General features: G+C 40.3%; 2 protein-coding genes across 2 annotated transcripts in view; both read right to left on the bottom strand.

Moving 5' to 3' along the window:
- Positions 1-2,068, bottom strand: part of LOC147627162 (uncharacterized) — a 64,202-nt gene extending 62,134 nt beyond the window's left edge. The window contains exons 1-2 of the mRNA XM_086815788.1: positions 1,884-2,068; positions 1,339-1,429 (exon numbers count right to left, since the gene is read on the bottom strand). Coding sequence (XP_086671914.1) covers positions 1,339-1,429; positions 1,884-1,966 — 174 coding nt within the window. The 5' untranslated portion in view covers positions 1,967-2,068. The remainder of the gene's footprint in view (positions 1-1,338; positions 1,430-1,883) is intronic.
- A 20,235-nt stretch (positions 2,069-22,303) lies between these two features.
- On the bottom strand, positions 22,304-25,345 carry LOC147627161 (uncharacterized). The gene is made up of 2 exons (XM_086815787.1): positions 24,666-25,345; positions 22,304-24,421 (listed from the first exon to the last, which is right to left on the bottom strand). Exon 2 carries the CDS (start codon positions 24,252-24,254, stop codon positions 22,695-22,697), a length of 1,560 nt encoding a protein of 519 aa, XP_086671913.1. The 5' UTR covers positions 24,255-24,421; positions 24,666-25,345; the 3' UTR covers positions 22,304-22,694.
- Between the last annotated feature and the right edge of the window lie 298 nt (positions 25,346-25,643).

Here is a 25,643-nt window from a genome sequence, read left to right as displayed (position 1 = left end):
TAGTGCCACTCTGCTTCCACTCTGTGCACTCTTTCATTGTGGCCAAACTTTTATATCAAGCCTAACATGAGAGTTCAAGTGTTGGTGCCATTGTGTCTCCGTTGAGCATAACGTTCAGTCTAGAGTCCAAACCACAATGACTATTGAAGGTTTTTCAAGCATCTCCACCTTCGCTCCAAAGGGGGTTTGTTAGGATTTAGGGCTCAGTGTGTGTTAGTACCCTCTTAAGGTGTGAACAGCCTCTTCTAAGAGGATAGGATAAGTATGCCATGTGTCATTAGTATAGTGTGTGTGTGTGATTTCTATGGGTCAAAAGATAAGGCTACCAGCCTACAAACGCATGTACTTGTGAAGGGTTTTATGATTTATCAATCAATCAAACCATCATTGAGTCGTGCACTACTTTCTCTCTTCAGTTTTGTCATGTCTTCTCTACAGTCACCGTAGCTCTCTCTCTCTCTCTCTCTCTCTCTCTCTCTCTCTCTCTCTCTCGTGTATATGCTTAGTTGTCCTTCTGCACAGCACGAGGCACCATGTGAACTGAGCACCAAAAGGCCGTGGCTATAGGGCACAGTATGGGACTCATCTGGTGATCACTCACAGGCAACGTGGTCCAGTGTCTACAGGCCTCATGCTCAGGTGTTTATCCTATCTAACTCTCATGTGCTCCAAAGTGATCTGGAGGTGTCAGTCATATGGTTGAATTGATGAGTTCATCAATTGCATTCCATGTATTCTTCATATGTATGTGACCATAGGTTTGGTGCTCTGGTTGCAGGTTGACCATAGATGGTTGTAGCAGAAGTGAGGAAGGCCCAAAAAAGGGCTGCTGACAAAGGCTCCCAAGCACCGCATTCGAGGCAGGAAAACTGTTGAAAGTCATCAAGGGTGGGAGTATCCCCAAGGCTAGGCAACGACCAGAAGCATGGTCTGCCTGCTTGCTACCCAGCCAAACCTGGCTACTCTCAGGGCCCTTTCTTCCTGCCTGGGCCTCTGTCCATAATGATTTGCTCCAATCGCGCTGCTGTCAAGTGCTCGAATTTGCTCCTGCCCATGCTACATGTGGGACACCCTTATTTAGCATCATCACTAATGTATTATAATTGTACTGTAGGGAGTAGTATAGAAGCCCTGCATGTGCACAGAAGGTAGGGCTGATAGGAGCCATATAAGAATCCAAAAACTGCCTAAATGCAATGTGTAAAGGACATGACTAATCCTAAACCTTACCTGTTCCTCGGTGCAAACTACTCCAAATTTCTTGCATTGCAGATCCATAAACACTTCCATTGTTTTCTATCTGATTAAGTGCCATGCCAAGTTTGATGGAAAAAGTACCTTCCGATACTGCCGTTTGACATCCTCTGGCGTGGAATTGAATGACAAATTCAAATGTTCGAATGGGTTTAGCTTGAAACAAGAGAGAACTCTGCCCAAAGAAAGCACACAAAAGAAGATGTGCATGTGATGAAACGTGCACAAATTTAACATGCATAATTCTTTCTAGCCAGAAAAACCCTAGTTTTTCAATGCATTAAAAAAGTTAAGAACAAAAAACCTGGAAATTCCTTCTTTTATGTAATTTCAAAAAAGGCATCATTAGAGGAAAATAATTCACACAACTCTGAGAGGTCTTCCAGTTTTTTCAATTTTTTGACCGTTTTTTTTTTTAATTTGAAAATTGTGTGTCTACATATAAGCAGGATTAACCAGGAAAAAAAAAACTTATATAATTTGGTTTAATAAGGCAATATTTGAGGTTTGAGAAGATGTATTTTCTTGATTAAATTCGTGTTGATTTCTGCGAGATGAATACATTTTTTGAGGTTATCGGAGCGAAAATAAAACATTATTTTTTCAGTTTTTGGTGAAAGAGGGCCAACCTGAGGACTTCGTTGTCGCGTTCTACCTCACTCACATCGGCGAAGAACTCTTTCAGAAGCGCATCCTCAGCGCTCTCCCCCATCGCTTCCTCAAAACACAGGGGATTTTTCTGTGCGCTCAGTAATGGCACCTCTCTTCCAACAGTGATGAATTGTTATGTTGGGTTATTGTGTTAAGTTTTTTTTTCCCCTGTTATGTATAATTAATATACATTGTTGATTTATTGAGCTATTATTATTATATAATCGAGGTACACACATTGATAATTATTATTTGGGCTATATTGTTTATTTAGGTAACAAATTGATAATTAATTTAGCTAATAACCAATGGCTTCCAAAAAACATATCATTCATGCCACCCAAAGCACCAATGGTGATCACCTTAATGCACATCATCATGCACATGGTGATGATAATTATTATTGGGCTATATTGTTTATTGAGGTAACAAATTGATAATTAATTGAGCTAATAACCAATGGCTGCCAAAAATCATATTTTTCATGCCACTCCAAGCATGCGAACAACAATCACCGTAACCCACATCATCATGCAAATGGTGATGTGGGGCTAGTGTTGTGGCGAAATTCATGTACCCTCCCAATTGCTATGGTGGAAAGCCTGTGTTTGTGCCACACTCATTAGATCCCTCACTTGCAAAGGATGATGCCTACGTCCTCGTCTCATGCATAATGAAGAAATTGACAGGTTTGAGCTACTCATCTTGGATGCAAGCTCACCATCCCTTGAAATGGTAGCCTCTATGAAGAGATTTGTGTATGGCTTTCATGGGACCTTTATCACTAAAATGTTATTTTATAATGGGGGAAAATCCTTTAAAAAAGAACATGCTCCATGAAAGCATGCATTTCTTTGTATATTAAGTTGCTTCATCAAACTAACTTGCATTTTTCAATGCCCATCAAGTGCATTATATGTGCAGGTAAGTGGTATAGACCTGCAACCATATTTGGTAGTGATGTGTGTGAACACACTAGGAGCCAGGGCACTTTTTCCCTCTTTAGGAGGTTTTTTTTCCCATGCAAGTACACCCATCTTGAAGTATACTTATCTTTGTTGTACAACACACATTCATTACCTATCAATTCTCTCATTGTGTGCTCTCTTGAGCTTCTCCACTGCGCTGTGTGCATGCATGCGCGCGCGCGCGCGTGTGTGTGTGTGTGTGTGTGTGTGTGTGTGCATTCTTGCAACCCTATTTCCAACATTTGGTATCAGAGCATATACTCCTCGTCCATGTGCTTCAGCTTATCCTTCACCCTGAGTCGCATGTCTTCTTGAATCGGATCAAGGAGCCCTTCTGGGAGAAGATAGAAGACCCTGAAGTGTGAAGTTCTTTGCACTAATGTTTTTCGATCACATTTTCATTTCGGGTGCATTTTTGGGGGCCGTTTACATGGTTTTCAATTTTCTATAGCCATCTTCGGGGACCTAATTTGCACTATTCTTCATCGAATTCTAGAGCAGTTTTGTCAAATCTACTACAAATGGGTGTGTAGATACACAAGAAAGCATCTACGGGCTTCACTTCAACGACATTGATCTCTGCATCTTACGAGCAAAATTTCTACTCACTATTCTCTACATTTCTTTCATACACCTTGCAGGTCTCCATTTTCAACGACCTTATTAGCAACCACCTTGGTTGCATCAAAGAGCACTCCGTACTTTGTAGGTCATATGATTTCTTGGGTATTAACAGAAATGGCAGAGACAGTGATGTATTTCGGATGTTATCCACTAAGGATAAGCTTGACGGGATCCAACTACCCGTTATGGTCCTATATGATGCGGCATGTATTGATAGCCAAAGGGCTGTGGAATGTTGTGAGAAATGTCATGATTCCTCTGATGAACATAATGCGGAAGGCACGTCTACAGACACGGACTCAGTTTCACATGGTGCATTACCATAGTATAGCATACCTCCTACACATGAACAAACAAAGTGGGATGGAAGAGATGCGCAAGCACATGCGTTGCTTACTTTGTCAGTTAAGAGAAGTATCATTCCTCACATTCGGTCATGCAAGGCTGCCAAACATACTTGGGATGTACTTGTCATTGTACCAGCAGGTATGTAATGAAGCATGTGTTGCCTATACACACACAAGCAATTAGAGCCAAAGCATATGGATGAGGGAGACTCCATGGACAGTTTCCTTACAAAAATCAAGGATTTTAAAGGAGTAACTGGCCAGCGTTGATGAAATATATCCTGACAGTTCATTGGTTCCTACTATCTTGAATGTGTTGCGGGACTCGTATCAAGGTTTTTCTTATACCATCAGACTCATGATGAAAGGCAATCCAAATGCCTTGAAGTTTGAGGAGTTGGTTTCTGTGCTCCAAGCGAAACAGATTTGTCATGCGTACATGAGATCACGCTTTTGCACTACGAGTCAACAAAGAGGCAAAGGTAAATCATTTCCTCATGGTAATTACAAGCCAAAATTAGAGTCATCAGGCAAGCCTGCAAACAAGGAAGGTGACAAGCCAAAGAAAAAGGGCAAATGCAACTATTGTAGGAAACCTGGTCAATACATTAATGAGCGTAGGAAGCGGCTGGAGAAGGAGAAAAAGAAAGACTCAGGTATAGCTGTAGAGCTGATGCATTAGCATCCAATGTAGAAAACAAAGAATCTACAAACTATGCACATGATGATTGGACGTTCATTGTGTAATGCAGTTATGACCCTTCGCGTATGCATGGCTGTTACAAATGTGCATGTATGGTATTTTGAGAGTGGTACTAGTAAACACATTATTTCTCATCGCAATTTGTTCTCATCACTTCGATTTTCTCCACAGGAAGACATTGTAACATGTGCAAACAACTCCTCGTATCTTGTAAAAGTAGTTGCTAAAATTGTTCTCACTGCTGCAAATGGTGAAATAATCACCCTTTCGGATGTATGTCTCTGCCATTACTAAGGCTAGCTTAGTCATTCAATTTGAAGATGACATATGTATAGTTCATGATTGCAGTGACGGCAAGATAATTGTTGCTTATCGTACTTTCTCTCATGGCCTTTACAGGCTAGATGCATATGAAAGACAAAGGCATGTTGCATGTACAGTTTCTACCACAAAGGTAATAGGTGATGCTAAGTTGTGGCATGCACGCTTTGGTCACTTGAACTTTGGCAGTTTGCTACATTTGCATAAATATGACATGGTGTGTGAGCTACCACACCTTGAAGCCCCTATCAAACATGTTTATGAGGGTTGTATTCTTAGAAAAATGCAATGGGCATCATTTCCCAAAGATGGTTCAGTTTGAGTTGTCCAAAAATTGCAGCTTATACACAGTGATGTATGTGGCCCTATGAGGACACCATCTATTGGCGGCTACCTCTATTTTGTGACATTTACTAATGATTATTCTAGACATACCTAGGTATATCCATTGAAATAGAAATTAGAGGTTTTTATGTGCTTTAGGCACTTTGTTGCTATGGTTCAAAATGCTTTTGCATGTAAGATTGGTAACTTGTGTATTGATTGAGGGGGGGAGTTTATGTCTAAGGAGTTTCATGTATACATGGCTAATCATGGGATAAAACACCAATTTATTGTGCCCTACACACCTTAGCAAAACAATGTAGCTGTGAACATAAAAACAGGTCTCTCTTGGAGATGGCACGTTGTATGGTCAAAAGTCAAGAGTACCTCATGGTTTCTTACTAGAAGCAGTCATGTGTGCAACATATGTTTTGAACATGTGTCCTACAAAGGCTTTGCATACAATTATGCCTTTTGAAGCTTGGAATGGTAGAAAGCCCTATTTGGCTCACTTACGCATTTTTGGTTATCTTGCTTATGCACTTGTGTCTGAGCAACTTCACAGAGCAAGCTTGATGATAAGGCTGTTAAATGTATTTTTGTGGGATACAGCTCGAAAAGTAAGGGTTACTGTCTCTATCATCCTACTATGGGTACTATTGTTTGGGATAGTTGTGATCCTATACCCCCCAATCTGTAGATTAAATTGAAGATATCATCAATGTATAGCCCAATGAGTAGTGGGGGGACCACATCATCTTTGGCAAAAAGTTGAGCTCTTATAGGCGAGGGTGCAGCCAAGATCTCAACACTATGTCAAAGGCTTTCATGAAATCCACAAAGCAACAAAACACACAATGATTCCATGCTCTCGCCACCTCATGGTAGCCTATAATGTAAAGATGTAGTCAAAGGTCAAATAGTTAATCGTGAATCTTGCTTGTCTGTGGCTCTTTGTCACATCACTGTCCCTTTGCCCATGAATTGATATGAACCTCCAAGATTGCTTCATAAATTTTGGTCAATGTATAGCCAATCATGATGGTCAGGTAGTTATTAGGGTCCAAGGGGCATCCTACCTTATGGATATGATAAATGGTGTGGCTATCCCAGGATGGGGGGAGCCCTCACAAAGAGAAGATGTGAGCTAGGATAGGAGCCAAGGTCTTCCAATCATAGGCCAAATGTTTAATGCAAAGGTATTTATGTTCCTAGGCTCTATCGTTGTGTAGCTTTAATGGGGTTTTCGTGACATTAAAGGTGGTAGATGTGGGGCATAGGATATGAGATATATCAAATGAGGATTTGGGATGCCATAGAGGTTGCGAGCATAGGTTTCCCATTAAAAAATTTAGAGAGAGAGAGAGAGAGAGAGAGAGAGAGAGAGAGAGGGGACACGGGGGACACCTGTACAAATTGTGTTATTGAGTTAATAACTATTGTAAAATTAATGATTAATCCCTCAACACATATTAAAATTTTAAAATACATATTGGTAGGTAGTCAGAAAATTTGAAATTGTACCCAGAGAGAGAGATATTTGGTGTGTGAGATGAATCATCAAGAGCTTCTTTCACACTAGAGAAATTTGGTGTGTGTTAAATCGTTAAGAGCTTCTTTCACACATCGATCACCTTCAAAATACAAAGTGATAACCTACAAAGTGATTTTCTTGCTTTCACAAAATGATAGGAGGCATGTGATTTTAATCCTCGATATTTGGTGTGTGCTGAATATGGGTCCTAAACATTTTTTGCATTAATTATTTTGGCAAGAGGGAGAATATGATATAATTTTTTGGAACCTTAGTATCGGTGGCTTAGAATATTTTTTTTGTTTGGTTGTGATGTGTTGCAGTGGAGGGTTTAAAATATCTTGAAGAGAGGAAGACGTATGGGCACATGTGACCCTGAGAGAGAGGGAGAGAACGCGAAGAGAATGGCATCTCAGAGAGAGGGAGAGAGCGAGAAGATAGCATGCTCTTTTGCGCTCTCTCTCTCTCTCTCTCTCTCTCTCTCTCTCTCTCTCTCTCTCTCTCTCTCTCTCTCTCTCTCTCTCTCTCTCTCTCTCTCTCTCTCTCTCGTGTGTAGAAGCTGGGCTTGCAATTTCCTCCCTCTCTCTCTCTTTTCGAGTCTGCCCTACTAACAAGGGAGAACGTCGTTGGTCCTCAAACTCTGCTTTCTCTCTCTGTCTATCCCAAACTATGCTTTGTTTTCTGTCTCGAATAGCCGTTTATTGTGTTTGACTTTGTCGCATGAGCGAGCTCCTTGGTCACTAAGGCACGGCCGGTACCTTGGTGTATGCTAAGGTCGTAATTTATTAATGCCGACCAAATGCACTATGTCATATATCTAAATACTCTTTATCGCATTTATGCGTCTAACCCTCCAAATCTACCAAGTTGTGATATTGGCAATGATCTCCCAAAATAGTAGCAATCCTTTGTAGAGGTGCTCTATACTGCGTATGAAGAATATCTAGTAGCATGCAATGTCGGGCTACATGTGTGCATCACTACATATTATTATGGTGGTGTCCAAATCCCTATCCTCAAAAATTATATATGGACCTGACTGAGTAAGCTAAATAATAGCACCCCAAGTACCGTAGACGGTATCTCTCCTGCTCATAAGTTGAGCTATAGAGCCCCAAAACCTCTGAGTAGCAATACACCCCCAATCCCTCACTTGCTCTAAAGATTGTTTTTAACTTTGCTTCTTTTAGAAAGCAAGCATGAATTATTTTTTACGGAAGGTAAGTACAACTTTGCTTTTCTGTAAGGTATGTACACCTAACAATTATAACTAAGAAAGGCAAGTATAGCTTTTCTCTAAGGTATATATACCTTACAATTGTAACTTTGACAATATTGGGGAGGTATTACAATGGTTACATATTTCAGACGGTGAGTCTATTAATTTATTAATGCCCACTTGTGTAACTGTAGCACATGAGTTCATCAAGAGGGGTATATTAATTCAAAAAAGTTACAGAATTACATTTACAGGAGGGGTTTTTTAAACCAATTAAAAAAAACATAAGTTTATGAACAAAAAGGGGTCATTTTATTCATAAAAGTATGTAAGGGGTTTTTTAAATACCCCTTGAATGCACGTGATACATAAAATTTCTTAGAGGTGAACCCCCCGAGGATTTTATATGGTACTTAATAGAGTTCTCTTTTCTCAAAAAAAAAAAAGAAGAAGCAAGGAGAAGATAATGCATGAGGAAGATAGTGAGTTAAATGTGTCTTAAATACTTGAAGCAAAGTGAAGCTAATGTAGGTTCTAAGGCCTCATGAGATGGTGTATGGATCGTAGAGGGGCTCAGGCCAAAGGTGCTAGTAACCATGATTCATTGACAAGCTTGCCTAAAATCAAAGATGTTGTTGTGGAGGTGGACATGGATCACCAAGAGGATATTGGTCTTGACAATAATATTTTGGATCAGGTATTGGGTGAGTTTTTAACCATATGTGCTAATTAGAAGGCTTGGCAAAGCTCTCATGAATTTCACATCATGTAGAGGTAAATGTTAATTGATGAAGACCCCATGAGTAAAGATGTTGAGCCATTACAAGGGACTCCATCACTTAAAGACAAGGGTTCTAATCTTGGGGGCTTATGTGATAAACAACAAGAGCAAGAGATGATTGATGATGTCATAGAGGTTGTTCACAATAATGTGTAGGACTTGTGTGTGATAGAAAAAACAATGGCAAGCTGCGAATGCCATATCCCCAGTGTCATATGGTATTTAGGTATATTTCTAACAATGAATAGTGCTATAAGGGCTTAAGAAAAAGGGAGATAGTCATGGATGTGTGTGTGTTTTTTTTTGGTTGGGGTTTCAAGGAGATAGCACGATGAAAAGCCCTTGTTCCACAAGCTATTCTAATCTACACATTAAAATGTAGGGCACATTTTTGTTTACCGATATGGCCTTCACAATAGGAGGAGCATGCAATGCAGCGTAGCATTTAGTGCGTCCACTAACAAACTTCAATAGGAGAGGAGATTGCACTACAATAGCAAACTTCAAACAATGCTGGGGTGCACACTTGGATAGAGGCTACCCCAACCATTCTTGAGGCCATTGAGACTCAACGAATAGAGGGAGCCACCAATTCCATGCTTTAGGATAGGATAATTCTCGCCTTGATGGGCATGCATCACTGCAGAGATGGATTCCATCACCCTAGATTTAGGGTGATGGACACAGTTCTCCATATATTTTCCCCAAAAACTATATAAGATTAAATATCTTCTTCCATTTGATCTATATCATTGTACTCATTTCACAAAGAATGCAAGAAGATTGTTAGCATCTCTCTCTCTCTCTCTCTCTCTCTCTCTCTCTCTCTCTCTCTCTCTCTCATATGAATGGTAGCAATGCCTTTCCACCATAATCTAACACATCATCCTCAGCATCCTCATCATCATTAACCTTTTCCCACTTTGGCCATGACCTCTTTTTTGGGATTGTTGCCACAGTCGTGGAGGTGCATGTTCACTGGTCACTCCTCCTCGGTGGATGATTTCTTACCCTTCTTCTCCTCGGTGGTGGCTGATTGGTGCCTGGTGAGAGGCTTCTTTCCCTTCTTTGCTCCTGCATCCAATCCACATAGTAACTCTAAACTCCCCAAAAATGAACATAGTTTATACAAACATGCTACCCTACTACACAATGAAACTTACTTTGAAACTTCTCAGCCTCACTAAGAGGAAACTCTCCCTCGGAGTAGTCTATCCACCATGGGCACAATGTCCAAGTGTCCTTTCCCTCTAGCTCGTTGATTCACTCCTTGGTGTACAATCCCATCTCCTCACTCTCAGATTGCACCCACGCATCTGAAGGGTGCTCGGGAATACATATCCAATGACACACACAACTTCTCCACCACCTAATGTAAAAACATTTGAGTTCCCTTTCAATACAATAGAATAACATGAATATGAGACACATAGTATCGTGGCATGCTACTACATACTTGTACAGGGCACTATGCCGTGCACGGTAAGTGTGGTTGCTGGTCAAGATCCAGGGTGGCATGCATTTGCCTTTTCCACCTACGAATGCTTTTTCAAAGCGCGTCTTCCTAAAAGCTTAAAGGGCGTCCATGATACCCACCCCAGAGTCCAGTGTGGCTCTCTCGTGCATGCCAAATACAGTGGGTGAGCTCTCCTCCAACTTTACATAGAGCTGTAGCGTGTACTTAGTCTGGTGTATCCACACGAAGAACGCTTTGTTAGAAGGAGGAATTTGGGCGTCTCTCATTACAAACACACCACCCCTACCAATATGTCAACGAGCCTACATTTCCTGCATTGTGAACCAACTTTATGTGTCTAGCTACATATCTTGAGAGAAATGTGTGATCTTACTTTGCATTTGGAATATGCACCTGAGCGATCTCTGCTAGCTTGGGAGTAGTGAATCTGCTTGCCTTTTCACCTCAACCTTGGTAAGAGATCACCTTCTTGAAAAACTCTTTGCCATAGTTGAGATTAACAATTTGTGCTACGTCATGTCTCCTCTTTGTAAATAGTACCTCCATCTCCTTCAGGGCATCTTTATAATTCTTATCGAACATTTCTACACTTTGAATCTATTCTCTACTCCCTCGCTTGGGCAAGCCACTGACCTTTGCTTGGTACGTGGCATCAATCTCAGACTACTGCAATGCATTTATGTTTTAGAAACATGTTTGGAAATCAAAATATGGCTTTATTGTAGCCTGAGTATGATGCACGCACATACCTTGAACACCGATTAAGAGAGGAGTGCCATGGGAAGCTTAATACAACACACTCTTCCATTGTGCATTTGAGTCTTGCTCTTGCTAATCTCTCTCCCTAATGCATGCTAGTGAGTGTGTGTGAGTGAAGTGAGGTGAGAGGAGGGACGAGTACCCATAGTGCAATGCGGCGGTGTGACATTGCTCGCGAGAGGCATGGTGGAATTGCTTCTCAAGGAGTTGTAGAGCTTGGAGATCTCAAGGGTTACGAGCTCGGCCATTGGAAAGATCTTCACGACAGTTACGGTTGACCAGGAAATCTCTTGTTAGATGTGTTTCAAGGAGGGTTAGGGTGAGCCATAACATTTTTGGCATCGGTGCTAGGGACCCATCCCTTGGCTTTTTCCATTGTTTTTCCTCTAATCTACGCATTACTCATTACCCATTATTGTTTTTCCTCTAATCCATTGTTTTTTCTCTAATCTACGCATTACTCATTGCCCATTATCTTGATTAATGGTTTCCCATGAAAAAGGTGTGGATTTGATGGTGATTTGGTGTAGAATAGCTCGCTTTTTTATTTTTGTAAAGAATGTTTTTTGCTTAATTTTTAGCTTAATTTGTTGTTTTTTTGTTGTTATTGTGGTTTTTCATGTTCTTAGGGCTTGCACATAGTTTGTATTAGGCTTAGTTTGCATCTATTGCATCAAACAATGCAATAGAATTCAATTTTTAGTGAATGTTAGCTCTCTTTAGTGTTCAACATAGAACTAAAATCATTAATTTTAGCTTAATTGTGTGTTTGTTATTAAAATTGTTTGCATTAGAGTAATAGCAAGCATTAGGAGTAGCTTAATCCTTCAAAAAAATTCTTAAAACTATAAAAAATCCTTGAATTGAACTAATTTCTCTTAATGGATTGGTTTTTATCATTAAGGGTGATTAATCTTATTCAAGAGGTAAAAAATTTAGACAATATATTAATTGGGATCTAAATTAATCATGTGAGTAGTCAAAATTAGTGTTTTGAGAGCATTTAGATGCATCAAAATACCTAATTACATCAATTGGAGGAATTTGACTCTCTTTGCTTAATTTTACCTTAAAAAAGGAGACCAAAATTAAGAGTTTAATTAATATCCTATTTTAGATTAATTTCCACATTTGTTGATGCACATAGATTAGCATCTCCTTGCTTTATCCAATGATGTGCTCAATTGTGTGAATTAATTAGAGATTAGTGGTTAATTAGATTCCTTGATTAGTGTAAAAGAGGAAAAGATAAAAGATTAATCTTTGATTAATTCTTAATCACTTTTTTACATAGCTCATTAAGGCTAATGAGCATTCAATGAGTAGATGCTCATGAGTTATCAAATTGTCCATTTTGGGGGTCATTTATGAAGGATGTAAGGGGTGTCATAAAAAGGTTGACTTTTTTGATTCCCACTTACCTTTTAGGAAAAATGCCAATATCTCCTTAATTTTAAATTAAAACAATATCCCCCCCAAACAAGGAAATTCGTATTTCCCACTAGACTAAAAGAAAAAAATAAAATAAATGGTTCACGCATGAACTATTTTCTACACTTTCATGCCTTAAGGTTTCACGGCGTGAAACAAGGTTCACGCACAAAAAAAAAAATCGAGAAAATGGTTCACGCGTGAACCATTTTCTGCATTTTCATGCCTTAAGGTTTCAAGATTTAATTTTTCATGAAGTCTGCGGAGTTCACGGCGTGAAAAAAGGTTCACGCCCAAAAAAAATTCAAATTTAATTTTTCCATAAAGTCTGTTTCACGGCATAAAACCCTACGCATTTCATGGTGTGAAACACTAGGCCTCTCACGACGTGAAAAAAAAAACAAAATTGATAAAATTCATGAAGTCCGCTAAGTTGTGAACTGCACCCTACTAGTTCACGACGTGAAAGGGGGTCCATCAGCCAAAAAAACGACTCTGGAAAACACCCCTGTTTGGAGGCTCATCTTTTAAACCGTGAATCTGATGAAGGTGCTCTACGGCTCATCGGAAAGGTAACATCGAGCTCTTCAACTTTGGTAATGGCTGTCCGACATCAAAATCGATTGTTTTGGCCTTCGACCAGCAGACATCAAAATTGATTGTTTTGGCCTTCGACCAAAGCAGCCTAAAAAATCGATCCAAAAATCAAGGCAAAAAACAGCCCCCGAAAAGCACGAAAAATCATAAAAAATAGCACGAAAATGACTTTGAACGATATTCGGGCTACTTTTTGAGGGTCTAGACGACAAAATCACGAATAACTCAGGGAGTCAAAGTTGCAGGACTCCAAAAATACTACAACTCTCTCCCATAGAGTTTTTTAAAATTCCTTTTGGAACACCCTAAAAACGTACTGCGAAATAGGAAAAAAATTCTCGATTTTTTTTCACATATTCACATCCATTCATCTCATACTCATTCACATCCATTCGTCTCATACACATTCACATCCATTATCATCACATACATTCACTCATATCCCATATCATTCATTTACATTCTGATTCACATGACATCACATCTCATCCATTCATTCACATTTATCTGATTCACATCGCATCTCATCACATCTATCCACATCACATTCTCATCACTTCTATTCATATCACATCCATCCATTCATTCATTCACATCTATCTGATTCTCATCACATCTATTCTCATCACATTCGCTTAAACATAGAATTTAAGAGAATTTCTAATTTTTGATATAAAGATTCTTTATGTATCTATTTATTCATAAAATCAACTTCAGTGGGAATAACACTTTTAACAAAATCCTTTTATGCATACATTTAATTTTAAGAAAAATAACACTTTTAAAATAAAAATAAATCCTTTATGCATCTTTCTATGCATAAAATCAATTTGAATGAAATTAACACTTTTGAAATAAAAATAAATTCCCTTATGCATCTTTCTATGCATAAAATCAAAATTAATGAGAATAACTCTTTTGAAATGAAAATAAATTCCCTTATGCATCTTTCTATGCATAAAATCAAAATTAATGAGAATAACTCTTTTGAAATAAAAATAAATTCCCTTATGCATCTTTCTATGCATAAAATCAAAATTAATGAGAATAACTCTTTTGAAATAAAAAAATAAGTCTTTTATGCATCTTTCTATGCATAAATTCAATTTTAATGGGAATGACACTTTTGAAATAAAAACAAATCTTTTAGAATGCACAAACGGAAGGAATTACTCTTTTAGAATAACCTAATGAAAAACTTTAGTTCCACAATTTTATTTTTTTTTGCTATAACCTCCTTTGTATGGCTGACCATTTCTCAATTTTAACATTCAATTTATGACTTGATTTAATCCAATTTGAATTCTAATATCTAGATAATCTACTCCATTTTTCAAAAATCAAGAGAGTAAACAATGAAGAGTTTAATCAATCTTTTAATTAAACTTTCTAGGATTAAGAAGGGCTGAATTGTAAAGAAGAGGAGGGGGTGGCCTTTCCATCAAGGCATAGCATCAGATTTTAATTCAAACATTTACAAAGCATAAAATTTAAGAAAACCATAGATTTAAAATTCACAATAAGTAAGAATTAAGCTTACATGGAACTTGCAAGCTTTTCTTTGGGGCTTGAGGGATTGAGGGTTCTACTCTTGTTTGCAACAAGAGTGGCCACTAGTTCTTTTGGAGAGGATTTAGTCAAAAATAATTGAATTATCAATTGAATTCAATGTATTTGACTCTGGGGAGGGAGGAGTAGAGTAACAGTGTATAAACACTATTAACCTTTTACAAAGGGAGAGGCTTCTATTTATAGGAAAAAATGAGCCTCTAACCAAGCAAACTGATTTTAGAATTTTCCAGATCAGTTTGGTCAATTTTTGACCATTTTTGGGTTAGTTTAGCTCACTTTTTGGATCTAGTTGAAACAGGAGTAAGGAGAGATGAAAATATCTCATTATTTGTTGTGAGTTTAAAACTCATTCACACATGTGAAATAGGCGCCTCCTTCATGAGGGTAATTTTCCACACTGAGGTGTCAAAAATGCATCATTTCCTCTAAATATCTCTTCTTTTTTAATTAAAATAAACCTTGTCCTTAGTCAACTCTTCATCTTATGTGAGTATTTACTCATTTTGGGGAGATTTTTCGTTTATTCTTAAATTTATTTCCTCCCTACATTTGGATTAATCTTATTGGTCCATAGGAACCTTAATCCAAAAAAACTGGACCCTCAGGCTAAGGTCCTTTTTACCTATTTTCAATTTATTCCAATTACACACTGGAAAGTTCTTTTTGAATTTCTGTTTCAAGGAAAATCATTTTAATAAGAAGGGATATTTTTCCATCCAAAGATATCTAGAAACTGAATTATCTCTCTCTAGAATATTTTCTCTCTCTAGGCCAAAACAGATAGAAACAAGATCTGTTATTATTCTGAAAAGGGGATTGATTACAGGGGGAGAAATTGGACATCTTGAGGGACTGGGGGAGGAATCTTAACCACATCACGGCTCACAACAATTTTTCCGGCCTGCTGATCATACACACAATATGCCTTGGGCACAGAACTATATCCGAGAAAAGTCATACGCTGAGACTTCGAGTCCAACTTGGAGCGATGCTCCTTAGGCACATGTACATACACTGAACAACCAAATACCACAAATGAACAACAGAGGGATTCTCACCATGGAAAGCCTCATATGGAGTTTTATCTAGGAGACCTGTTCTGAATATAGATAGCAATAGAAGCTGCCTCAGCCCAGAAACGTCAAGGTAAAGAGGAGTGCTCAAGCATAGCACGGGCCATCTCCATGATAGTTCTATTCTTCCTCTCCGTAACTCCATTCTATGGAGTATTTGTTGTCAGTAAGCTGTCTCTGAATGCCATGATCCTTCAAATATTGCTTAAACTCATGGGATGTAAACTCACCCCCTATGTCAGACCTGAGAACCTTGACCGAAGAATCGGTCTCTTTTTCCACCTCAACCATCCAATCACAAAAGTGTTGAAAAGCCTCATCCTTGGACTTCAAAAAGAAAATCCAAGAAAATCTAGAGAAGTCATCCACCATCACAAGCATGTACAACGCCTTACTCAAACACGGGGTACTCATAGGACCACATAAGTCTGCATCATGAACAAGAGCGAGTGATGTCGAAGATCTGTGTGTTGCCTCCTTCGAAAAGGCGGCTTGGTGTTGCTTCCCTTGTAAACAAGAGGAACAAACAGAAGATGGATCCTTAATGATCCATAAACTCTCAACCAACCCATCCTTCGAAGCTCGTTGTAGAAGCTAATAACTCAAATGGCCAAATTGAGCATGCCAAAGAGCTGAAGAAGGACCAGTAGAGTGTAAAGTGGGCAACTTGTACAAGCCACTATCTTGGACTCCCTAAGCCAAGATGCTACCAGTCTCCTTATCACGAATATTAATCTTGTAATGAGAGAAGATCACCTCTGCACCCTGAGCTATAAGAGCACTCACTAACAAAAGGTTAAATGCCAAGTCTGGAATGTACAAAATATTAGAGAAGTACCTCTTGTCCTCGAAGGAGAGGAAGATAGGGATGGTGCCACATCCATGAACTGGCACGGAAGAAGAATCACCTAAAGTGATATTGCCTGTCCTGGCAATAAAGTCCTCGAACCAATCCCAATGAGGTGTCATGTGTGCAGTAGCACCGCTATCCACAATCCAAGACTGAGACACTGAGAAGTCACAAGAGCGAGTACACGATGAGCACCGGCTTATAAAAGAATACCATCATCCTTCTTGGTCTGGGACAGTGCTGTAGAGGTACAGAGTCCTTTGCTTCTTCATCCCTCTTCTTTTTGTAACATTGGGGTTGTTTATGACCCTTCTTGCCATAGTAGTAACACCCCATGTCCTTGTTTTAGAAGATTTATTTTTTCTTTATCTTTATCTTTGTCGTCGTCCTTAGAGTTCTTGTCAGAACCCCCTTTTCGTTTCTTCTGTCTATTCTTCCCTTTATCTCGAGCAGCCAAAGTTCCATCAGAACGACCAGAGGTGCTAGTCTGCTCCTCAAAGTGAGACTCAATCTGCATAATACAGGGGAGAACTTCCTCCCAAAAGTCACTGGAATAAGACGAGGAGAAGAAACAAGAGACTGAAAGAAGGCATCAAACCTCTTTGGAAGCTTGGAGAGAAGATGACTAGCCATATCCTATGTAGAGATATCCTTGCCACACATACGGCAAGCTCATCTTGGAGATCTTTCATCTTCGTGATGATGAAAGCAGATAAAGATGGAAAGGCAAAAACTGACACATTTATAAGTTGCTTTTCGAAAGCCAAAATCCCACCTAGAGACTTAATCTCGTAAAGATCTACAAATGCCTTCCAAACTTCATGTGCAGCGTCTACTATATGCACATGAGAGAATAGAATCTTGATAATTCAACATCAGAAAGGAGAAAACACAACAATCATTTGCCTGCCAAACATCAATATGTGCCTAAGTCGCACCAACGGTAGAAAGGGTGGGAGGGGTGGCATTGGCAGCTGTAACAAGCCAGTCCCAGTGATCCACTCCATGCAGGGCAAATTTCACCTTCACCTTCCATAAAGTATAGTTGGAGCCGTCCAACTTTGTAGACTCAGAGAACATATGAAGAGCAGTGCGGGCAACCATCACTAAAACTCGGGCTCAATCTCAGAAAAAAAAATGCACACCTCAAAAGAAGAAGGAAGTGTCCTCCACCAGGACCAGATGCCACCAAGCCTCAAATCAACAAACCAACTTCTGTAAAAAACTTATAGAAGATGAAACGCAGCACATACAATACCGATGCCCTCAAACAGAGCAGGCCGACAGCTGTACAGGAGTCCCAAGGGTTAAAATCTAATGAAGATTGACCACAAATCTGCAATGGTTAAGCACTTGGAAGAGGGCAGACTGACCAGCAGCAGAATCGAGAAAAAAACGCAAGAGAGAAGGTACTGAAAACATGGCAGAAACTGGGCCAGTAGAGTAAACTCTGAACCTAGAGCGATGATACCATGAAAGAGTGCACAGAGCGGAAGCAAGATAAGCACTAGAGTGTGTTGATCTGAGAAGTGCAAGAGAGAGAGAGAGAGAGAGAGAGAGAGAGAGAGAGAGAGAGAGAGAGAGAGAGAGAGAGAGAGAGAGAGAGAGAGAGAGAGAGAGAGAGAGAGAGAGAGATGAAGCAACTAAGCTGAATATACTGCACTAAAAGCAATCCCGAGCAAGAGACATAAAGGTCTCATAAGTGAGGGATACAAAAGATGATCAAGCTATGAAAAGTGAAGAGGCTAGCTCACCTATATGTAGGTCATGAGGGGTGGCCGACTGGAACACAAGACCTGGTTGACTGGAGAAAAAGGAGCTAGCCGACGACTAGAGGAGCATCACTCGACCTGGGAAAAATACCAAGAAAATGGTGGCCATCCCACAACCAAGGGCCATAAAAGGGATCAAATGTGGACACAATACATGGGCAGAATATGGGGATGAATATGCTAACAGTTTTGCCTAATAGGAATTGTATCCTCTTTGAGATTGATCTTATGCTACTAAAAGGTTGAGTCAATTCTTTTCATGTCTTTGTAGGTCCATGCAAACACATCCTTATGTGAAGTCAGCCATTTTCTGTAGTACTTCCTTCAGATTCTAACTCTTTAGTTTTGCAGTGACTTTGATCATGCATGGCTCCCAATCATCCCCCAAATCAATCTTTGTCACCATATCATCATGCAATTTGACATTTTGCCTTTTTCCCTTTTCGTCTTGTTTTGAATTCAAGAATGGTCTTGTCATGCTTTGACGGCTCCTCCTGCTAAACCTCCAATGTCATCTTTTGTTTCTTCTTTATTTTCTTAAGCATGCAACTTTTTTTTTGTACTACATCAAGACCTTTGGATGATACCTCGAGACCACATCCACTTCAAATAATGGTAGTTCGATCACTTTCCCAGTTGTGCTTGATCTTTCCAAGCCGAGACCTTCCCAAAAACATGGGGTAGGCTCCCTATATCTCCTCCATCTAGGATTACTTGGGACACCAACTTCCTTGCTAGGCTATCTATTAGAATGTTGACACCAGAGACCCTCATCCATCTAAGATTACTTCGGACACCAACTTCCTTGCTAGGCAATCTGTTAGAATGTTGACATTAGACCCTCCTCCATCTAGCAGGATGCTATCCTCTTATGTTGATTGTCACTTTAAAATTGCAATCTCATAGTTTTGCACTTTTTTCATACTCTTGCAATCTATATCTGGGGCTTTAGCACCAAACCTTGGAAGTTCCACCAGTTTCTTTGTATGTACTCTTTTCTATAGCAACTCTTGCTTGTAGCTCCGACGATCTTGGCTAGGGCAGCCTTCAGTTCTTCTTGAATGTCCAATGTTGTGTGCTTCCTGTCTTTCTTCTTTTGGGGCTTTCTCTCTTCATCGACATATAAATCTTAACTGGAGTCTGATTCTCCAAACTCCTACACACTGAAGACTCCTCTTGATTCTCCTTTTTTTTCTCAAACTTCTTCTTCTTCGACTCTTACTTTTCCTTAGGATTCTTGTACTCTCATTGTTCCTACCACCTCTTACTTAAATGTGAGTTTCGAGGTCAAACGAGGCCACATATGTCTGGAGCGATCCTCTAGCAAACCATTGGCTCGAGTAGCTCTACTACTAGTTTGTCTTCTTAATCCAACCTCATCACAGGAGTGCTCAGTTGCAAAGTCTTTCATGGGCCTCTTCTTTTGGGTCAAGCTTTGGAGCTTCTCCATCACTTTGGTGGTTGTCTTGTCCTTTCAGAATCTCTTCAGGAGGAAAGCACTCTTGAGCTCATCAAATGTCTAGAAATGGTCTAGACCATACTACATACCAATTGTGGTTGCTTTACCACCCATGTTGTTTGCGAAGAATTCTGCTATTGGAGCTCTGGTGGCCAAGAATGTGGTTTCAAATGAGAAAACACGGGCACCCAGATCTTCATCACTCTTTCCTTTGAACTTTGGGTACTTGAGTGCCATTGCTACTGTGGTTGAGGTTGTCTCGCTTCTCTTTGGTCTTCTTGCCTTTTGTCTTGCAGATCTAGCTATTCTCCACCAATTCCTTGTCCTTCTTGAAATTATTGATCTTCTTGAATTTCTTGAATTCCTTGATCTTAATCTTCTTGGTCTTGGAGTTTAGCTTCCCTCACAGCTTCTTGTTGTGTTGATGCCTTTTCTTGTTTGCAAGTCTTCTCTCCAGAGCAGATTTGTGTGCTGCGTCTCACCACGATTTTCATTTGGTCTTGGCTGCCTGCGTCATTGATCTAGATGAGTGTCCATGAATTTCCATGCAACTTCCATGTGCACAATTTCACTAGAAATCATTCATCACTGTGACTCCTGTCATGATGCAATAATCACACTTTTTCAAGACATGGTTAGACTCCACTCAACTCTGCCCTGTCTATGTAGGTTTCTTCCAAACTCTTGGTGCTTCTAAATCTCAAGCATTTTTTCTAAATTCCCAACAATCAGTCCCTAGAGAAGTTAGTGCCCAACAGGAGTTAGTCTCCCCAACAGGATCGTTAAAAAGTGCCATTGTCTTGTCAAGAGCCGACACTTCAATGGTTCCAGACCACCTAGCCAGCTCTTCAAGCTAAGTTGTATGACTGTGCCTAACACCATAAGCAGGCAAAACATGTTGAGTACCAATTTGCATGAGCTAGGGGTGCTCTGGAGATTAGTCCAGACAAGTCGGAGTACTATTTGAAATGAGCTCGGACAGAAGTCAGCAAGAGTGCCTGTTGTTTTATTGCATAAGAGAGACCTACTATAGTACTCATCTACATGCTTATGAATGTGCATGTACTCATCTACATGCTTACAACACTACATTACTGAAATCTCAACAATAGTAAAGTAAATCACACATGATGTGCTTAGTTGTAGCCCGGACATCAGACAAAAAGCATAATGCACAAATAGATAGAATCCACTCAATAAAGACAACCGTCCATTCCAAGATACATAGTCCCCTCTACTTCCTACTTACGTAACATCAAACATTCATAGCCATAAGTTATAACCTTCTCCTTACAAGACCCTTCTCATTAGCAAAATGGCAACATGCCCACTGTTTTGTATCGTACTCTCTCCGATTCTCTCAACAATTAGTCTCTCTTCTATGCCGTGAACTCGAGTAAAAACAATAAAGCAAAGTATTTCAAGAGAGAAGTGCATTTGTAGATTATGTACATTTGGAGAGATAAACACAAAGGAGCACTACCTACTCAACTGCCCAATCCACTATGAGATATGCAAGAAGTTACTGATTGCCTCTTTAGAGGGTTTCAATCCCCCATCCCAAGTGATGATACTCCACAATTGTGCCGACATCTTCACCAAGGCTCTTGGGAGAGATCTTCTCGAGTAGCATCTTCATTGAATCAACATAGAGACCAAAAACACCTAGGACCATTTCTTGCTAGACACGTGCCATCACTAAGAGACTTTGCTAAGGTTGCAAAGAGGGACACGGCTCCTATGTGATACCACCCAAACAACTATTACTAACTTCTACAGCTCCCAATCGATGGCAATTAGCACTCCCAAGGTACAACAAACTCATGGGAGAACCCCAACAACATAGTTCTCTCGACACCCAACACGCATTGGCCATGAAAAAAGTGAAGTCCAAAAGCACCAAGATCCAAAGTCTCCTCCTACCAAGGACATACTCCAATGCCAAAGCCGCACTACCAAGAGAGGACAATGATGCTAAATACAGTCCATGATGCGAATGCCACAATGGGATATGTTACTCAAGTTGCACATGGGCCGTGTTTATGGAATTTTCAGCTTTTAAACTTTTAAGTTTTGTTAAATATGGCATGTGCGGTACTTTAGGTTTCATAGGTCCTCCAGAGTCTTTAGTGAGCAATCTCAATCTCTCTCCGAAACAAACGCACACCTGAAAGAGATTCGTTCTGTTAAGAGAAACGAGTAAAATAATCAAGAAACTGATGCATTTCTCAATTCTCAATGATGACTAAGAAGCAATCAAAATTTAGGAAGCGTCAACATTGATGTCTCAAGCCTCTCGTAATCTGAGAGGAATACAAATAATTGACTAGCGACACACAATAGATATACAGGATGGTTTGATGCATTTAGAAGTTGAGCAAGCATATCCTAAATGAAGAGAGAAAATGTCAAATTTAGGAGGATAAAGCCGAGACAATAAAAGCTTACTTAAGAAGCCTTTGAAGTGGGGGGCAAAATAAGGAAAGCCTCACTGTAAAATATAGAACCGTTGCCTTAACCTTAAATTGCCTCCTAGCTTGAAGGATTCACATATGAGGGTAGAACAGGTCACGGGACAAGCTTATTAACATGGGCAGTCTGTATGAAAATCTTATTCAGCTAATCACCATACGATTCACTATTGCCATGTGACAATGCGCCTGGTCGGCAAAAACATGAGCATGTGCCCATAAGAGGGTAAATCTCAACACCCCTGACAAAACTGTGATTGTTAAACAAAGCTCAATAACACTATGGTTCCACGTTCAAAACCAAGTTCAAGGATGTGTCACCTTAGTGACCCTCATGCAACGTCTACTACAAGTTAGTTTCTAAATATCAGAATGCCAAGATTGAAGTAAGTGGTCAAGGACAATTACTTTTCACCTGCTTGTAATCAGCATTGTTGATTTGGTTTTGCTAACCCAACAATTTTGCAAGGGTGTCCGGTTTACAATATTCCCCTTCGACAGTTTTCATCAGTCACACAAGGGACACATGATCAAACCATTCTCATTGCACTTTGAACAGCGTACTATAGCATCATCCAGAGAGATTGTCTTGCGGCTTCCACTGCATATGGTACAAGGTATAAACCTTACATCTGCACAGACATTGCAAACTTGCCTACACTCCTCCGGCAGTCCTTCCACCAGTTTTGCAAGAATGCCTTCCTCGTGCAGCAACTCCACCTCATCAGCTCCCCCAATGTACCTCCCCATTATGAACAGTCTTGGCACAGACAATGCCGTACCCATGACATCAGTAAGCTCCTGCCTGAACTTGGAATGCATCCATACGTCTCTCTCGTCAACATGTATTCTGAACCCTTTGAGTATCAGCCTGAGCATGAAGCAGTCCTCAAATGTCTTTCTGACTCCACGTAAACTAGTGAAGTAAAGAACTATCTTCCCTTCGCAACCAGGTGGACAAATCCTTTCAAATCTATCAAGATAGTCTTGCCTACTCCATTCCTGCTTGTCATTCTTGAGAGAAAACACCTTAGAAAATGAAGGTTTCCTGCTGTAGAAAGCAAGCGCCCTGAGCCGGGCAGCATGCTCAACAGGCCTCTCTTCTTTTATCACTCTAGAGCTTAAAGACTCTGATCTTCGTACACTGGGACCGTTTTTTTCAGGCAGCTTTGGACTGTCAGCATCTGAGCATGTTTTAGAAGATGACAAGATATTCTCAGAGGTGCTTACCTCTACATTTCGCCAGCAATCATCAGACAAATCCTCCACGGCTTTCTCAAAGGTGGCCAAAATGGATGGATCAAAAAGGGGAACGTCTGGCTCGGCCAGAGTGCCTGCACTCGACATCCATTCAGACTCTGAAGCTGCAACATCATCACGACAAACTCCTTTAGAAACACTTCCTTTTCTTGGTAAAGCTCTGGGCATAGAATTGTTGCTGCACCTAAAGTTGAAGCTTCCCTTTGAAGACAGTGTTTTCTTAAAGCTGGCACCTCTGGTTGGAGACGCGAAGCTTTGGGATGGTGGTACTACTGGGTTCAACAGCAACCTCAAGCCAATGCTCCCATCCGCTGAATCCTTATAGGATGGGTTTCTGAGATGAGATAATGTGAGACTTGGATCCATGGCACAATTTCCTCTGCCACTCCTATCCTCTTTGAAGCTTTTGCATGGAACAGTTAGCCTATGGTGAGACTCTGCTTCCAGCACAGGCTGGAAAGTCATTGACCGGTTCAACAACCTGCCGCTCTTGGTGTAGGAAGCTCCCACTGTGCTAACCTGATTTTTCCTGTCCAAATCAGCTATTGAATCATGCATGCTGAAAGCTTCTGGATATTCTTCAAGATCTAGCTCAACCTCCTCTTCTTTCACTGGCTTTAGTTTTGACAGCATCTGAAAATCTTCTCCTCTATTGTCTGATTGAGGCATGCTAAAACGTATCGACTTCCATGAGAATTTAGGGGGGACCTCACCCTTTATCCTATTACTGCTGGTTGGCATGGACACACTGCGTGAAGTATTCCAACCATTTTGTGTTTCCCGATGCTTAGATGCCGTGCCTCCCATGGTCTTGTGAAGTGTGAAATGTATTTGAATTTGAATCCAAGGGAGGAAAGCTTGTTGACAAGTACTTCGGGGAATGACCTTGGTTCAGTAATATGTGGAAAATTTGCCATGGTTCAGCATGATGTCAGGGAATGACCTTGGTGCAGCCATGATATTGTATGATGTTCCTACACATGAACATACTAGAGTGAGCAAAAGCACATAAGCTTTCCTAGACATAACAAACTCTAGTACTTAAACTCTCCTTTTCTGCATAAATCTAACCTTGCCTCACATGAGGCTCATCTATCTGGTCGCCTTTAGGTTCCCACTTTAGATCTCTACCCTCAAAACTCTTCCATCAAGGTATTAGTGCCACAATCTACATGCCATTTTCTGCCAAGATTACAGCAAAGGTTCATAAACCCATACCTAGTTGAGATCTGCGTTGGTGCCGTCCAAGCTCCCAGCACTCTCTCTGACTCTTGAGACTCCTCCTTTTACAATAACAAGGCGTCTTTAAACACACAGACCGCTTCCTGTTGCCTGTACTCTTTCTGCCTCCTTGACAAAACTAGAAGTTCTGAAGCCAGAAGATCACGTCTGCTCTGTAGCCGTTTCAGTTTCAAAGATCTCCATACCTTGACTGCAGTGCTTCTGTAGATGAAAATTGTTATTGTTACAGATGAAGCCAAACCTGCTTAGCCTATACCTTCTGGCCCTACCCTACCCCACACTTGAGGTTCTGAGAGCTTTCACCTGATCTAGGAAATGCACCTAAACCCTAATTTCAAACTGTAACCTAAACCCCTTCTACCTTCCTTCCTCAATTTCTGACTCTGTTTTTTTCTGCAAAATTTTCGACTTCTATATCCACAGATGTTTTTCTGCGAGGATCCCAAACCCTAACAGACCTATGTCCGCATCGTAGATGGAGTCGGCGAAAGCTTCTTCAGATCTTTAGGCTGATGGCCATGACAATGATTAAGATGAAAATAAGCACTTATTAATTTTCATGCTTTCATTTGTCTCTCTTTTTCATGGTTTGAAATTTGAATTAAATGAAAGAGTTTTCTTGAAATGAGAAAAAAAATTCAATGAGAGCGTTTTCCTGCGCGAGGACGTTTGGCCTGGTCTCTGTCTGCTGCTCAGTGCAGTCCAGCTGGCATTAAAAGCTGTGCTTCACACACGGGCCTCATGTGGGCGGCGGGCGCCCTTTTTGGCCGGCAACGGCCTTGACGGCGACAATGGCCGTCAACTCTGCCGTCTTTTCTGACGGCCTGTCCATATTCCTATTGCCTCGCATCAATATCTTTATTTCTTAGGTTCTGCGTTCTTGGCCTATGGGGTAAAAAATACACTCAAAATCTTAGACATTCACCTTTCTATTCTTTGTGACGTGTCTCTTTG

Source organism: Cibotium barometz, chromosome 21 (genome assembly GCF_041138505.1).
Source record: "Cibotium barometz isolate CiBa-2024 chromosome 21, ASM4113850v1, whole genome shotgun sequence".
NCBI lineage: Eukaryota > Viridiplantae > Streptophyta > Polypodiopsida > Cyatheales > Cibotiaceae > Cibotium > Cibotium barometz.
Note: the sequence above shows the minus strand (reverse complement) of the source record. Positions and strands in the feature narration are given on the sequence as shown.